This window comes from Trichosurus vulpecula, chromosome 5, assembly GCF_011100635.1.
Source record: "Trichosurus vulpecula isolate mTriVul1 chromosome 5, mTriVul1.pri, whole genome shotgun sequence".
Classification (NCBI taxonomy): domain Eukaryota; kingdom Metazoa; phylum Chordata; class Mammalia; order Diprotodontia; family Phalangeridae; genus Trichosurus; species Trichosurus vulpecula.
The window spans coordinates 256,248,195-256,264,790 of NC_050577.1; the positions used below are offsets into that span (position 1 = coordinate 256,248,195).

Consider the following 16,596-nt stretch of genomic DNA (forward strand, 5'->3'; position numbering starts at 1 on the left):
CCAGATCTGTCTTGGGTGTTATTCTACCCGCTTCTCAGTCCCCGCCTGCCCACCCCTACCCCCCATCTCTCATAAGGAGGCAGTGTGGCAGAGAAGAAGAAGCGCTGGCTCAGGAGCCACAAGGACGTGGGTTGAAATCTAAGGGGTCTACTCCCAGTATGATCTTAAGTAAAAGTCACATACCTTCTTGGATCCCCATTTCTTCACCTGTAAAATAAGTTGGTTAGTCTTACCGCTCTAAATCTATGAACCACATCATCCCCGACTTTGGATTAAAGGACTAATATCCCACCTTTTCTTTTCAGATGGACTAAAGCTAAAACCCCGAATGGAGGATGGGGTAAGGGCGGGCAAGGAATAAACCCCAGAGGTCTAAACCTAAGTGGGTTCATAGCTGGGAGCTTCGGAACCCCATTCCCTTCCAGGATTTGCGGAAAGGGAGTAATCCCCGGGCGGGTCCGGTCCCACCCAGGGGAGAGAAGCCCGAGTCGAGACAGAACTGAGACGGAGCGCGCGGGGATGCTTTGTGGCGTCCACAGGTTCCAAGGCTGGGGGAAGGAGGAGTAATAGTACCTGGCGAGGCGAGTGTGCGGCGCGGGCGGGGCGCTGAGCCCTTCTCGCTGGCCTTCTGTCCGCTGAGCGGTCCCAGCCTGGTGCCATCGAGGGCTCTCTGTGCCACTCACGAAGCCCGGAGGCCGTCTCCGGCCCCGGCGCTGTGCATGGCTGGCTCTGGCCAGGTGGGGTTCCCCTGCCGTAGGAACAGCCGTCTGGACTCGTTCTTGAAGCGGCACCTGCGGCAGGAGGTGTACGACGCCATCCGCGCCTACGAGCTCTGCATCGTGGTCTCTGACACCGAGCACAGGACTTTCAAGTACGTGGTGCTCAGCGACAGGGTCATCTACCTGACCGAGAACCCGCCCAGGTCCATCCGAGGGGTCGTGGCCCTCAAGGACGTCCAGGCCATTGATCTGGTGAGAAGCCCGCACTGCGCGTTAGATCCCCCTTCTCCCCTCTCCCCCATCCTTCCTTCAGTCTAAGCGACTGCTATGGGGAAGAGGAGAGTCGCCTTTCGGGGCAGGGGATCCAGATTAGGACAGAAATGGTCCCTTTCCTTCCAACTGTAATAATCCTCTCTTCTCCCCTCCCAGCTCTCACCTCCACATTGCCTTTCACCTACAGCATTCAAGTAAAAGAAATACTGAGTCTCCTTTCCGGTCCCAGACAAAGGTGCATTTACCACATTTGTTTTTTTCCACCTGACTTTTGAAGGCCCCTGTGAATGTGTTGGGATATAGGTATGAGAGAACTGATGTCTGCAGAGCAGAGAGCCTCTATGGTAGTCCTTCCAAGTCCCAAACTTTTATGTCAGCCTTCTCTTTGCACACCAGCTCTTGTGTGTCAGGAATCAAGTTCTCCCCAAACTTTTTATGAAGAAGCAATTGATTTAAAGTTCTTTTCCTGTCGTTGTTCTTGGTTTCTCTCCCTCTGACCTGTTTTCCTGATATATTCCACCCACCTCCACCCTATTTTTCCCATTGGGGTTAGTGTCTAGCCTTATTTGCTCTTTCCCTTGCCTGACTCTTTGTACACCTTAGGGAGAAGCTGACACAGCTGGTTCCTAGCAAGCCTTTTTTTTCTGCTAGAATTATTTCTTTGTTTTGAACCAAGTTTAAAAAAAAAGGAACAAAACAAACCCACTTTAATAGAAAAATGCTCTCTGCCTCTTTGAAAAGCACCTTGATGGGCTTACCTTTTTATTTTTTAACTAGACAACTTTTTCTGCTTTATGAAAAGATTGAAAGAAAAACCTATCACTATTCTCTCTCTGTATGTGTGTGTGTGTGTGTGAGAGAGAGAGAGAGAGAGAGAGAGAGAGAGAGAGAGAAACAGACAGAGAGAGACACACAGAGAAACAGAGACAGAGACACACAAGAACATAGACAGAGACACACAGAGACAGACAGACAGAGACACATACAGAGAGAGAAACACACACACACACACACACACACACACACACACACACACCTGGACAGAACAGTGTAAAGATCACAGAAGTTGTGTACTTTTCCTTTGAGTCTGGATAGAATTTGACCAGTACTGAACATCTCTAAAAGTAAGTGTGTTGTACAGTAGAAAGAACATTAGATTCTGAGTTAGAGGACCCAGGTTCAATTTCCATCTTCATCAATTCCTACTTGTATGACTTTAGGCAAGTCATTCACAGCTCTAGACCTCAGTTTTCTTATTTGTAAAATGAAGGCGTTGGACCAGTTGTTCTCTGTGCTCTCTTCCAACTCTAAACCTATGACCCTAAATTTAAGCCAAGAAACAAAACCAAACCACAACCACGATGAGTTATAATTTCTTGAGTTATGGGACCCACCTGCTCACCATGAGGATGCGGGCTGGACTCGGCAGTGGGCCTCTACTTGCACAAACACCTGCATAATCAGACTGTCTTTACATCACCGAGTTTATCCCCTACCAACTGCTTTTGCCCTAGGTGAAAAAAATTCCTCTTTACAGGTATGACAGAAATCATGAACTTGTTATCCAGCATTGACTACTCTGTCTGATGCCTTGAGATAGTATATGCCTTCTGGATAAAGTCATAGTTACAGAATAACAGCTCTATGCCCAGTGTTTACAGCTACACTTTACATACCTCTACCTTACATAATTATTTCTGAATTTACATCTCATGCTCTTCTTGGTCCCTTGTTTGTCATAGGATGTTTTTTTAATAATGGGATTCTTATTTTAAGATATCTTTGGTTGTTAGCAGCTTAAGGAGCTTATGGGTCATGCAGCCCCTGCCTACCTTCCTAACATTACTGAAATCATCACTGTGCCAGAGATGGCACAAATTAACAATCAAAATCATTTGAAACAGAATCCACCTGAAATACAGAATGCTATTGCCAAAAGGAAGTCCTTGTGCTGAGTGAAGTGAGCAGAACTAGGAGAACATTGTACACAGCAACAGACACATTGTGCAATGACTAACGTTGATAGATTTGGCTCTTCTCAGAAATGAAAGCATCCAAGACAAGTCCAAAAGACTCATGATGGAAAATGCTATCCACATCCAGAGAAAGAACTATGGAGTCTGAATGCAGATCGAAGCATACTATTTGCTCTCTTTTTGTTGTTGTTGTTGTTTCGTTTTTTCTTTCTCATGGTTCTTCCCATTGGTCCTAATTCTTCTTTACAACATAATTAATGTAAAAAAAAAAAAGAAAATAGAAAGACATAAAATAGAAAAAAAGAGTCCTTGAGCAAATGTAGATCCAGGCTGTAGCCAAGATAGGTCTAGGGCATAATATTTTTTAAAATTTTAATTTAATTTAATTTTTAATTTTTAAAATTTTTTTGTTTGTTTTCATATTTTATTATTTAATATTTTAGTTTTCAACATTGATTTCCATAAGATTTTGAGTTACACATTTTCTCCCCATTTCTACCCTCCCCCCTACTCCAAGATGGCATATATTTTGATTGCCCCATTCCCAGTCAACCCTTCCTTCTGTCACCCCACTCCCTCCCCATACCCTTTCCCCTTACTTTCTTGTAGGGCAAGATAGATTTCTATGCCCCATTCCCTATATATCTTATTTCCCAGCTGCATGCAAAAACAACTTTTTTTTTTGAGCATCTACTTTTAAAACTTTGAGTTCCAAATTCTTTCCCCTCTTCCCTTCCCACCCACCCTCCCTAAGAAGGCAAGCAATTCAACATAGGCCACATGTGTCATTATGCAAAAACACTTCCACAATAATCATGTTGTAAAACACTAACTATATTGCCTCCTTCCATCCTATCCTGTCCCCCTTTATTCAATTTTCTCCCTCGACCCTGTCCCTTTTCAAAAGTGTTTGTTTTGATTACATCCTCCCCCTATCTGCTCTCCCTTCTATCACCCCTCCCCCTTTTTATCCCCTTTCCCCTACTTTCCTGTGGAGTAAGATACCCAATTGAGTGTGTATGGTATTCCCTCCTCAAGTCAAATCCGATGAGAGCAAGATTCACTCATTCCCTCTCACCTGCCCCCTCTTGCCTTCCAACAGAACAGCTTTTTCTTGCCACTTTTATGTGAGATAATTTACCCCATTCTATCTCTCCTTTTCTCAATATATTCCCCTATCACCCCTTAATTTTATTTTATTTTTTATATATCATCCCTTCATATTCAACTCAACCTGTGCTCTCTGTCTATATATATATATATACATACACACTACTACACACACTACACTATACACACTACACATATATATATATATTCCCTTCAACTACCCTAATACCAAGAAAGGTCTCATGAGTTACACACATCATCTTTCCATGTAGGAACATAAACAAAACAGTTCAACTTTAGTAAGTCCCTTATGATTTCTCTTTCTTGTTTAACTTTTCATGGTTCTCTTGGTTCTTGTATTTGAAAGTCAAATTTTCTATTCAGCTCTGGTCTTTTCATTGAGAAAGCTTGAAAGTCCTTTGTTTTATTAAAAATCCATATTTTGTCTTGGAGCATTATACTCAGTTTTGCTGGGTAGGTGATTCTTGGTTTTAATCCTAGCTCCTTTGACCTCTGGAATATCATATTCCAAGCCCTTTGATCCCTTAATGTAGAAGCTGCTAGATCTTGTATTATCCTGATTGTGTTTCCACAATACTTGAATTGTTTCTTTCTGACTGCTTGCAATATTTTCTCCTTGACCTGGGAACTCTGGAATTTGGTGACAATATTCCTAGGAGTTTTCTTTTTGGGATCTTTATAAAGAGGTGATCAGATGATTCTTTCCATTTCTACTTTACCCTCTGGTTCTAGAATATCAGGGCAGTTTTCCTTGATAATTTCTTGAAAGATGATGTCTAGGCTCTTTTTTTGATCATGGCTTTCAGGTAGTCCAATAATTTTTAAATTATCTCACCTGTATCTATTCTCCAGGTCAGTGGTTTTTCCAATGAGATATTTCACATTGTCTTCCATTTTTTCATTCCATTGGTTCTGTTTTATAATTTCTTGATTTCTTATAAAGTCACTAAGCTTCCACTTGCTCCAATCTAATTTTTAGGGTGGTATTTTCTTCAGTGTTCTTTTGGACCTCCTTTTCCATTTGGCTAATTCTGCCATTCAAAGCACTCTTCTCCTCATTGGCTTTTTGGAGCTTTTTTGACATTTGGGTTAGTCTATTTTTTAAGGTGTTATTTTCTTCAGTATTTTTTTGGAGTCTCCTTTAGCAAGTCATTGACTTGTTTTTTATGGTTCTCTTGCATCACTCTCATTTCTCTTCCTAATTTTTCCCCTACTTCTCTTACTTGCTTTTCCAAATCCTTTTTGAGCTCTTCCATGGCCTGAGACCAATTCATATTTTTATTGGAGGATTTTGATGTAGGCTCTTTGACTTTGTTGACTTCTTCTGTTTTGGTCTTCTTTGTCACCAAAAAAAGATTCAGTAGTCTGCATCCTTTTTTGCTGCCTGTTCATGTTCCCAGCCAACTACTTGACCCTTGAGCTTTTTGTCAGGGTATGACTGCTTGTAGAGTAGAGAGTGCTTTGTCCCAAGCTTCAGGGATTTTGTGCTGCTGTTTTTAGAGGAAGCTCTGCCACAGCAGTGCTCCTCCTCTCCCAAGAACCACCAACCAGGATCACGACCCAGATTCAAGCAGGGCAAAGCAAGAAAACCTGCCTTTGTGCTCCTTGCACTCCTGCTCTGATCTGCACTTGATCTGCACTCTGGAAACAGCCACAGGTAGAGCTCGGGAAGCAGCTGCAGGGGCTTCCTCATGCTTTCCCATTAACCTGCTCCATGGTCTTTGGTGTTTGTGCATTGAGAAGTCTGGTAACTGCCACAGCTCAATGATTCATGGCCCTCAGGCCTGCTCCACATGACTCCCAGTCTGGTCTGTCCTGGTACAGCCAACGCTGGCCTGTGCTCCGCTCCCAGCACTGTGCAATACACCTTTCCCAGCGATCATCCAGGCTGTCCTGGGCTGAAAACCTGCTTCCTTCTGTTATTTCGTGGGTTCTGCAGCTCTAGAATTTGTTCAGAGCCATTTTTTACAGGTGTTTGGAGGGATTTGGGGGAGAGCTTAAGCAAGTCCCTGCTTTCCAGCCACCATCTTGGCTCCACCCGTTTCCTGGGGCATAATATGAAAGAGGGCAGTAGTGCAAGGAGGGACACCTTTTAAAATATTTTAAAAATATTGAGAAACACTTTTTATATTACTTTTAATATACTTTGACAGGCAGCTATGTGGCACAGTGGATAGAGTACTGGGCTGGGAGTCAGGAAGACTCATCTTCCTGAATTCAAATCTAGCCTTGGACATTTCCTAGCTGTGTGACACTGGGTAAGTCACTTAACCCCATTTGTCTCAGTTTCCTCATCCATTAAATGATCTTGAAAAGGAAATGGCAAACCACCCCAGTATCTTTGCTAAGAAATCCCCAAAAAGGGGTCATGAAGAGTAGGACATGACTGGAAAAGTGACTGAACAACTAATATACTTTCTCAGGGGCAACAAATTCTATTCTTCAGGGCATAAAGCTTGTGTGTGTGTGTGTGTGTGTGTGTGTGTGTGTGTGTGTGTGTGTGATGAAGTTTCAAAGCCTCTAGTGGATAGTAACACAGAGAAGGCTGAGATTTTCAAATTTAAGAGAAGCCTATTTTTTCAAACCTTATTTAAGGTTCACAAATACCTCATCCCAGCTCTGCTTCTATTGTTCTATAAATAACTTAGATTTTTTTTTCAGACTCTTGTTTCAAATCCCACTTTGTACTTAAGCTGCTGAGTATCAAGACAGACTGATTTGAGTTTCAATTCACTATAAATTTTGAAATATCCTGAAGGAGCCAAAATAATTCCTTCTCCAAAAAAAAGGTGGGGATGTAGGGAAGCTGAGGGTGAGACAGGGAGAGAAATAAAGCCCTGATTAATCTGATCCTACCCTACTTATCCAAGTTTAATTCATACAACTCCCTAACATGAATCCTGTGTTTGAGTCAGGATTTTTGGTTTTCATTGTACTAGGCCATATTTGCTCAAAGCCATATTTTTCTCTCATTAATCTTTTCCACTTAATACTATTTTATTTTTTCAAATTCCATATAAAGATTGCTTTCAATATTCACTTTTATAAGATTTTGAGTTCCAAATTTTTTCCTCCTCCATCTCTTCCCTTTCCCCTCCCCAAGATGGCAAGTAGTCTAATATAGGCCATACACAGTGGTGGGATTCAAATGAATTAACAACCGGTTCTCCACTGAGCTGAGCCGAGGCACAGCCCCTGCTGACAACCGGTTTATAGAACTAAACCTAAAATTAGGTACCAGTTCTACCAAATCAGTGCAAATCAGCTGAATCCCACCACTGGCCATACATGTATATTAAACACATTTCCACATAGTCATGTTGTGAAAGATGAATCAGAACAAAAGGGAAAAACCATGAGAAAGAAAATAGTATGCTTCAATCTGCATTCGGACTCCATGGTTCCCTCTCTGGATGTGGATAACATTTTCCATCATGAGTTCAAGGCCATATTTGCTCCCCAACTAAGACACCTTCTGCTATACTCTCTCTCCTCCATGAAACCTTCTCTGACCACTCAGGCCCATAATGATTTTCTTTTTTAGCACTTATTTTTTACCCCATACTTTTAACAGGAAGCTAGGAAGAACAGTATTGAATACTGCTTGCAGTCAGGAGGACCTGATTTCAAATATGCCCTCAGATGCCTATTAGCTGTGTTGACCCTAGATAGGTCACTTAACCTGTCTGCCTCAGTTTCCTCATGGGGAATAATCATAAATGAGGACGATGATAAAACTTCACAGGGTTGTTGTGAAGATTAAATGAGATAATACACATCAAGTGCTTTGGAAAATGTAAAGTGCTGTAGAAATATTAAATGTCATTATTTTTGGAATTTGGTTTTATATTTTCTTACCTTTTCTCCTAGTTGTATCCTGTGTCTCTAGCTTATCTTCCTGATGACACTGTAGGCACCGCAAGGTCATATCTTATATATACTTCTCTATCCTAATACAACACTGTACATGCAGCAGGTCCTCAATTATGCTTGTTGAATTGAATCCAATATATCATACACAGGATAATCAATCCCTGAAAATTGTAGACTCTTCTGTCTGGAAAGACGTGGGCTGAGGGAGGGGATATGATCGAATTGTATGAGACACTGTGGATCAGTGGAAAGACAGCTGTACCTGGCACTAGGCGACCTGGGTCTAATTCCTAGCTCTTACTAGCTGGGTGACTCTGAATAAGTTACTGACCTTTTCTCTGCTTCATTTTCCTCATTTATAAAATGGACAAAAAAAATGTTTCACTATGGGTGGGTCACTTAAACCCTTTAAATATCAGGCACTCTCCAGGAGCTTACGGATGATTTGCTATCTCCTTGGTGGAGGGAGTTCCCACCTGGAAAAAACCCCATAGATCCTTGACTTAACATTTTACTTCTGTACATAACCAACAGGTTTGTTCCAAGGAAAGCACTTTGCAAACCTTAAAGTACTACAGAAATGTGAGCCACTGTTGTTTTTTTTTTCTATTTCTATATTTTTATTTCTATTTTCTATTGTTTCCTCCCCCAAAAAAGGAGTTTGAATTAGGGTGGATACAGTTTTGTTTACTAATCTTTTTGTTGTCATTCAGACCTGTAATTTAATTTTCTTGATTGCACCAATCCTGTGATTTCATAGGTTTAGGGAGCTCCTGAAGAATTGCTTCTATCATTGCAGGTTGATACCTTCTCTATGACTCATGCTCCTAGGGAGTTGTCTTGGAGACAATGAAAGGTTATGTGACTAGCCAGGTAACATAGTACATATCAGAGATGGAATTTGAACCCAGAGCTTCCTGACTCCAAGGCCACCTGCCTCTCCATTATGACATATTGCCTCTCTAATTTCATGGATATATGGAAATCCCAGTGTGGAAATTCCATCCTCTAATGAACAATGTAGAGAACCACTTGAGTCACTGAGAGATTGGATGGCTTGCGCAGGGTCACCCAACTGGTATTTGTCAGAGTCAGGACTGGAACACAGATCTTCCCTCTCCAAGGCCAGCACAGTCAATACATTATACCTCATTATCTCCAACCAAATCTTAAAATACTAAAAAGAAGGTATGTCTTGATTCTTGAAAACAGTTGTTTAAAAGCAATATTTGTTACTACTCTACGTGGTAATATGGTTAAATGTATGTGCATGTATATAAATATGAATTTATATGTATATGTGTGTGTGTAGTCTTGAAGGTATCTTGCCTTCAAGACTACACACACGCACGCGCACACACACACACACACACACACGCATGCGCATACACCTTCAAATTTTAAATACATTTAGGAATGCTATTTTCACAATGAGTTATTCAAAAAAATTAGTGGTGCTTGGAGGTGTAGTCTTTACCTTCTAAGACATACTAGAAAGAGAAAATTTGTCCTCCACAAAATGTCCCTTTAGTGCCACTGTAGGAGAAGGTATCATAGGCTAGAGGTACCATGGATCTGAGCCAGGGAGGCATTCTTATATTCTTATGAATAATCCGGGGTTAGCTATCACTACTACAATAGTCAAAAATTTCTATTATTGCTGAAGCAGTTAGATGTTTTGCAGTAGTGAAAATCTGGCCACCTCAAAATTCAAATTACCTGATCCCTGGAGAGATAAACAAATGGGAATTTTTCTGTTTCTGTCGTTAATCAATAGGAAGAGAAAATGAAGTTCTAAACAAAACCACCTATTACTACCTGTTCTGAGTTAAAGCTGTTGTTGATCCTAGTTTGCAGGTTAGGCTGAAAAGACTTCACTCTGATCCCCAGTCCTTTCCATATTGGGAAATTTAGAGGATTTTACCTCTTTTGTTACAGATGTAGCCACTGCTATATGCTTAACTTTCTAGGTTGTAGCTTAATCTGTTTGCCTAGAGGCAATGATTTCCAGTCCAGGTTTTGCTGACAGTCCTTCATCCAGATTATCTCCAACCTTAGCGAAGTGTATCTCAGAATCCTTAAAACAAAATCGATTTTTCTTGGACAATATGGGTGACTTTTCCATGCCAGGAATACTTATAGACCTTATTACTCCAAAAATAGAACTTCTATTCAGACTTTCCCTAGGGACTATTATCCGAAAGTCTGGGTAGAATAAAATATGCCTGCCGGAAACCACAAAGGATTGTTTAGGCAAATTTTTAAAAATGAATGTTAAAACAATTTTTACATATAATTGGAAAAAAATAAAATTTAAAAATAAAAATGTAATTGGGAAATGTTTAGCAAAATAAATTGAAATATGACTAAAAATAATTCAGACTCATCAAAAATTCCCCGAATTAGAAGGCTTTTGCTAAATCTATCTTTGTGTAAAGTATTTGCTTCTCTTAGGACATTACTCTAGAACCCTGAGTGGGAGCAGTAGCCAGCCAGACACTTATTGGGCAGCATTTTTTAAAAATGTAAAAAGTATTTCATTTTTTCCAATTACATGCTAAGATACTTTTCAACATTTATTTTTATAAGATTTTGAGTTCCAAAATTTTCTCCCTCTCCTCCTTTTCCCCTCCCCAAGATGGCAAGCAATCTGATATAAGTTACGCATGTGAAATCATGTTAAACATATTTCTACATTAGTCATGTTGTGAAAGAAGATTCAGAGCAAAAGGAGGAAAAAAAAAACAAACCCAAAGAAGGTGAAAATATATGCTTCCATCTGCATTCAGACTCCATCAGTTTTTTCTTTGGAGGTAGACAGTATTTTCCATCATGAGTCTTTTGGAATTGTCTTAGATCCTTGCATTGCTAAGAAGAGCTAAATATCACAGTTGATCATTGCACAATGTTGAGAAAGCAGCTTTTTTATAATGAACCAAAATTGTGCCCCTAGATAAGCAATATTGAGAGAAGTATCTCTCAGTGTTTTTTTTTTGTTTTTTTTTTTTTTTTGTGAACCACTTTTAGACAGCTCTCATGGACATACATAACCATATGAACAGCATACACTTTGCACATGAAAAAATCTTTTATTCATCTATGATTCCCCACAATGGCTGTTCCAAACCTTCTCATGCTTCTATGACATCTTCACCTCACTCCTTCCCAGAAAATGACCTCTCTTCCAACTTTGCTTAGGTGACAGGAGCTATTTATCACACCCTTTTTCCGGTTACCCTTATCTCAAAAACATTCTATGTCCTCATCCCTGAGGCTTTCCCCCTCTGTTATCAAAGGTTGAAGCAGTTCTCCTTCTTTGCAAAGGTTAACCCTTCTTCCACTTATATTTTTATTTTGTTTTAGGGAGGCAATCGGGGGTCAAGTGACTTGCCTAGGGTCACACAGCTAGTAAATGTCAAGTGTCTGACGCTGGATTTGAACTCAGGTCCTCCTCACTCCAAAGCCAGTAGTCTGTCCACTGTACCACCTAGCTGCCCCACTTAGATTTTTTTTTTAATTCAATCTTTTCCTGTCCCTCTAAAATGTTGCTCTATTGACGATTCATGTTCTCTCACTCATTTTCCATCTTTTTCTCTCTACTGGCTCTTTTTCTTTAGCCTGTAAACCTCTTCAGTTCTCTCTTATTCCAAGAGAGCCTTTTTTATTTTTTGATCCTGCCATCTGAGATCGTCTCAAGCTATTCTACGTCTCTTAAATTTCTAGAGAGAATAATCTATACTTGCTGCTTCCTCTCTCTCAAGATCCACAAAACCCACTTAACTTCCATGTTCATTACACTATTTTCTTCAAGGTTACCAATGACTTTTTTTATTGCCAAATCCAGTAGATTTTTCTCAGCCTTTATCCTCTTTTTTGGTTGTTTAGTTGGTTCAGTCGTCTGACTCTTTGTGAGCCCATTTGGGGGTTTTCTTGGCAAAGATACTGGAATGGTTTACCATTTCCTTCTCCAGCTCATTTTACAGATGAGGAAACTGAGGCAAATGCTCAATAAATGCTTGTTGATTGATTTGAATTTGAACTCAGGGCCTCCTCACTCCAGGGCTAGTGCTCTATCTACTTCACCACCTAGCTGCCCCATTCAAGTACTATTTTTTTTAAAGAGATGAAACTTGAACTTGAAAGTAAGGGTAAAGAGGGAAGGCATTCATGAGGGAAGGAGTAGAAGGTAGAGTTTGAGTAAAGTTTTGGCAGTAAGAATGTGCATGATGTAATCAGTCAACTAGCATTTAAGTGCCTACTATGTGCCAATTACTGTGCTAAGTACTGGAGGATACAAAGACAGACAAAACATAGTCATACTGGAGTTTGATGTAGTGATGACTGAATAGAAATGTCCCAAAGGCATTTGGACAAAAATGGGATTTTAGCGGAAGTGAAAGACAGGGCTGGAATGTCATTTATGTAGAGGTGATCTTCAAAGTCATGGGAGTGAATAAATTCTATGAGGAAGTGAGTGCAGAAAGAATAGAGAGCTGATTGTAGACTTAAAGTCTGATAGACTCTTTTTTAAGCTCTGTCTTCAATATGTGCATATTTACTTGATAATTAATTATAGATGCACTTAATTAGAGCATTTAGGCTCTAATTGTAGGAACAGTTGGTCACTTGATGCCAAAGTGTTTGTTGTTACTTGACACATTTTGATTATCAGTAGCTTGCTAGACACTATAAAACAAAGACAACTGCATGATTGCATTTTCAGCCAGTCCCTGAATAACAAGTGAACAGAGCTGCTGGTGAGTTCAGAAAGTGAATAACAAGACAATAACACTATCTTATTTCACAAGATTATATACCTTAAAATAATTTCATTTGTACATCTTTTTTTTTTTAAAAATTGTTTTTAGTTTTCGACATTCACTTTTATAAGACTTTGAGTTCTGAATTCTGCCCCCCCTTCCCCTTCCCAAGATGGCATACAATCTGATATAGGCTATACATGTACAATCATATTAAATGTATTTCCACAGTAGTCATGTTGTGAAAGAAGAATCAGAACAAAAGAGGAAAACCATGAGAAAGAAAAAACAAAACAAAACAACAAAGAGCAAATAGTATGCTTCAATTCTTTCTCTGGATGCAGATAGTATTTTCCATCATGAATCTGTTGGAATTGTCTTAGATCATTGCATTGCTCAGAAGAACTAAGTCTAAAAGTCGACCGTCGTACGACGTTGTGGTTAATGTTGTACATTATTTTTAAAAGCCTTAATTAGACTTGTGGAAGTGGGAAGAGGACAGTTGCATAAGTGATAGGACTTAGTCGCTAATCAGAAATGGGAATGGGGAAGAGGGGTGCATCCAGAATGACTTCATGGTTTCATACTTAAGTAACTAAAAGGATGATATAGTCAACAGATGAAGGTAAGTTAGGAAGGGGAGCCAGGTTTAGAGAGCAGATGGATTCAGTTTTAGACCTAGAATCATAGAATATGAGGGCTATAAGGGACCTTAGAGATTCTCTCATTTTACAGATGAATAAAGCCAGGCACAGAGAAATGTCTTGGTCAGAGCTACACTATGAGTCAATGGCAAAGATGGGACTAGACACTCTAGTCTAGTCTCCAGACTCTAAGTCCAGTGATCTTTCCTCTACATTTCAGTATTTTTGTGAAGGAGAGCATTTGCTTTGCTTTTAGGTAATAAAATTTGTAATTTAGTAAGGAAAAGAATTAGATTCTTCTATGGTTAAACTCAAATCAAAATTTGGATTTAAACAATATACTTCAAGCCACATGTTAATTAAATTAATCTGGCATAGTTAATTACAGAGTCATCCAAAAAAATGGTTCTTTTTCAATACAGATGAATTCTTTTTTTTCTTCCCTAAAGCAAATCTGGCTTCCAGTTGGTTTAAATGCCAGCTTTCTTATATGTCATTTTTTTGTTTTATGTGAGATCAGCTTCTTATTCCTTCTTTGTCTTGAATGTCCCTTTCATGTTTCAAGCTCCCTTTGAAGTCAGACTTTTGAAAAGAATTCTCTGGGAAGAAAGATAAATGTGAGCACATGGGGAAAATGACAACCTGGACCTTCAAGACCAAAGCTATTCAATAATAATCTATAATAGCCACAAGGCATTAATTGTCCGAGCAAGGAAGCTTGCATAGTAAAGTTCTATATGAATATTGTCTCACTGATGAAAAACCAAAATAAATATCTAGTTCATCTTAATTTTGTCACATCTCAGTTTAATGCTACTATTATGTGCCAGGAAAAGCCCTTATTTTGAAACACCTACTGCCCTCAGTACCCTGTTCTTTTGATTTCCTGTGTTCTATATTAATGTTAATTTTTAAGGCATAGAACTAGTAAGAAGTTTACTCGGGGAAGGGTTTAGACTGGTTATGTGGCAAGAATGAGGGATAATAAAAAGAATGAGAAATAACCAAAAAACCCAACCCTGGTCCCCATAGAATAATAAAAAGCATAAAGGAAAGCTTCCAGCACGTTGGCTGGATTTTCTCTTTAGGATTTATGTAAGAATAGAGAATTGCACTGAATGAGAGGGTGTAGATGTGCATCATTCTACACCAAGGGAGGGAATACCTACATCTGTGAGATCACAAATCACTTAAGTGTTAAAGTATTGAAAGAGGGTATATAGAACTTAACCAAATTATTTTTATATATTAGCAAAGAAAGGACACAGATGAGGAAAAAATAAACTTTTTCTTTAAGGTCTAGTCTACAAAGTTGTCAAGAAAGTATTTCATAAACCTTAAAGAGCTTCAAATGTTGTTGTTACTATTAAATAACTTTATAAAAGAGAAGTAGCATAGTGTAATAGAGAGCTAGCCTCAGAGCCAGAAAGATCTGTGTTCAAGTCCTGCCTTTGACATATAGTGGCTGTGTGAAGCTGGGTAATTTGCCTAACTTCTTAGTGGGCTTGGTAATGCTTTAAGACTGTAATTCGCATGAGAGCTATTTTTCTTCTTTGGAAGAGGAGTATTTCTCACCAGGAATTCCTTATACCAGTTACATCACAGGTCTGGTCCAAAAACAAACAACAAAAAAAATCACCTTTATGTAACAACAAAGAACCGTTTCTGAAACCAGGGATTCTTTTCCTCTTCTTCTAAAGGGGATGCTAGGTCTGAATCCATGTGCATGGACAAGTCCAGTCATGGAGGGGAGTTTGGCCTCACAGAGAGAGGTTTTGCACTATATGTCTCCCACTTCAGAGCCCTAGGGAAAGTTACTTAAAGTTTAGATTTGGTTCATGTCCAGAGTCTTTGCCAAAGGGAGTGGAAAGGTACATGATATACAATATAGGTCAGGCATGGGATAGCTATTTATTTCTTCCACATTAAAGAAGTGCATAAAACTTTAAAAACTTACGAGTGTGCTTTGTCAAAGCCTTAAATATGAAGCAGCAATTTTTAAAACTACTATTATACTCTTCTGGAGGTTGATATTTAAAACATCAAATATTTTCTGAGACCGAGGAATCAGTCCTTCACATTGACCTTGGCTCCACCTATACCATCCAAAGAATTCCCTCCAGGTCCATATCTTTTAGTGAGCCAGGCCAGGGCTTGGGCTTATCATCCTGCCAATGGCCCTAAAAACAATAGCACCAGAGTACCTATATGAATGCCTTTCTTTTACTCCTCAGGGCAAGTCCCAGAAGGAGAGAGTTACATACCACATATTCTGGGGAGCGAAAGGGGAGTGTGTCAGAGGGTAGAGTGGCTACTCTTAAAAATCATATAGTCCTCCCATGCTTCCCACTGTCACTAAAGGCAGCGGGGAAGAATTAAAGGACCATTCAAGGTTTGCTCCAGATCCAGAAGTCCTTGAGCTCTGAGCCATAACATATGTTCTCTTTTGTTTGCTCCCCTTATTCTACTACATCAAGGCTTAGCATTTTCATAGCAGAGCCATCAGTAGTAAAATGTGAGAGCATAGCTTCTTTCCTTTGAAAGGCACTTATTATATGATACAAAGGAAACAAATCCCCATTGTAAAGTATTATAATATAAAGCTTTGATTTTCTATTTCTTTCCAGTGTCTCAGCTATTAAGAGGATTAAAAAAATTCAGGCAACCTCATAGCTAAGAGCAAACTCCAGAAGACATGTATTAGCAGGGGTTTGAATTTAGCTATGTCAGGTTACCATCTGTCACTTAGTTTTAGGACAATGACCTTGATTTCAGGCATAAGGAGTCACTGAGGTCATTCCTTTCTTACCAGTGCTGTCAGTGTTAAACTTTGTAATGGGAAGCCTCTTTATCACCTATGGATGTTAAATTAGTCCTGTTGAAATTTCTGGCAGCAATCTTATGTTATTTGTCACCTGTAAGTTACCTAATAATAATGTTCTTTGCTCTTAAAAAACAAAACAAAACTGATGTCATACTTCTTCCTTAAAATTTGGTATTTCATAATATAAATGTTATCACCATACTTTTGATCTTTCTAAGGCTTTATACCCTGCTGTTTGGATGGAGCATGCACTTCTTTGGCCTAATTACCTGACTTATAAACATATTTTTAAGTTCGCTCCCTGGAAGGCAGCTGCTATGCCCATAGTTTCTAGACATCTGCATTCCTAAAACTGTAGCTCACTAGCCCCCACCAGTGAGCTTCCCCTTAATAGTT

General features: G+C 39.5%; 1 protein-coding gene across 1 annotated transcript in view; it reads left to right on the plus strand.

The window, feature by feature from the left end:
• The first annotated feature begins 719 nt into the window (after positions 1-719).
• Positions 720-16,596, plus strand: part of C5H12orf56 (chromosome 5 C12orf56 homolog) — a 111,588-nt gene continuing 95,711 nt past the window's right edge. The window contains exon 1 of the mRNA XM_036761834.1: positions 720-971. Within this exon, the coding sequence (XP_036617729.1) occupies positions 720-971 (252 nt within the window). The remainder of the gene's footprint in view (positions 972-16,596) is intronic.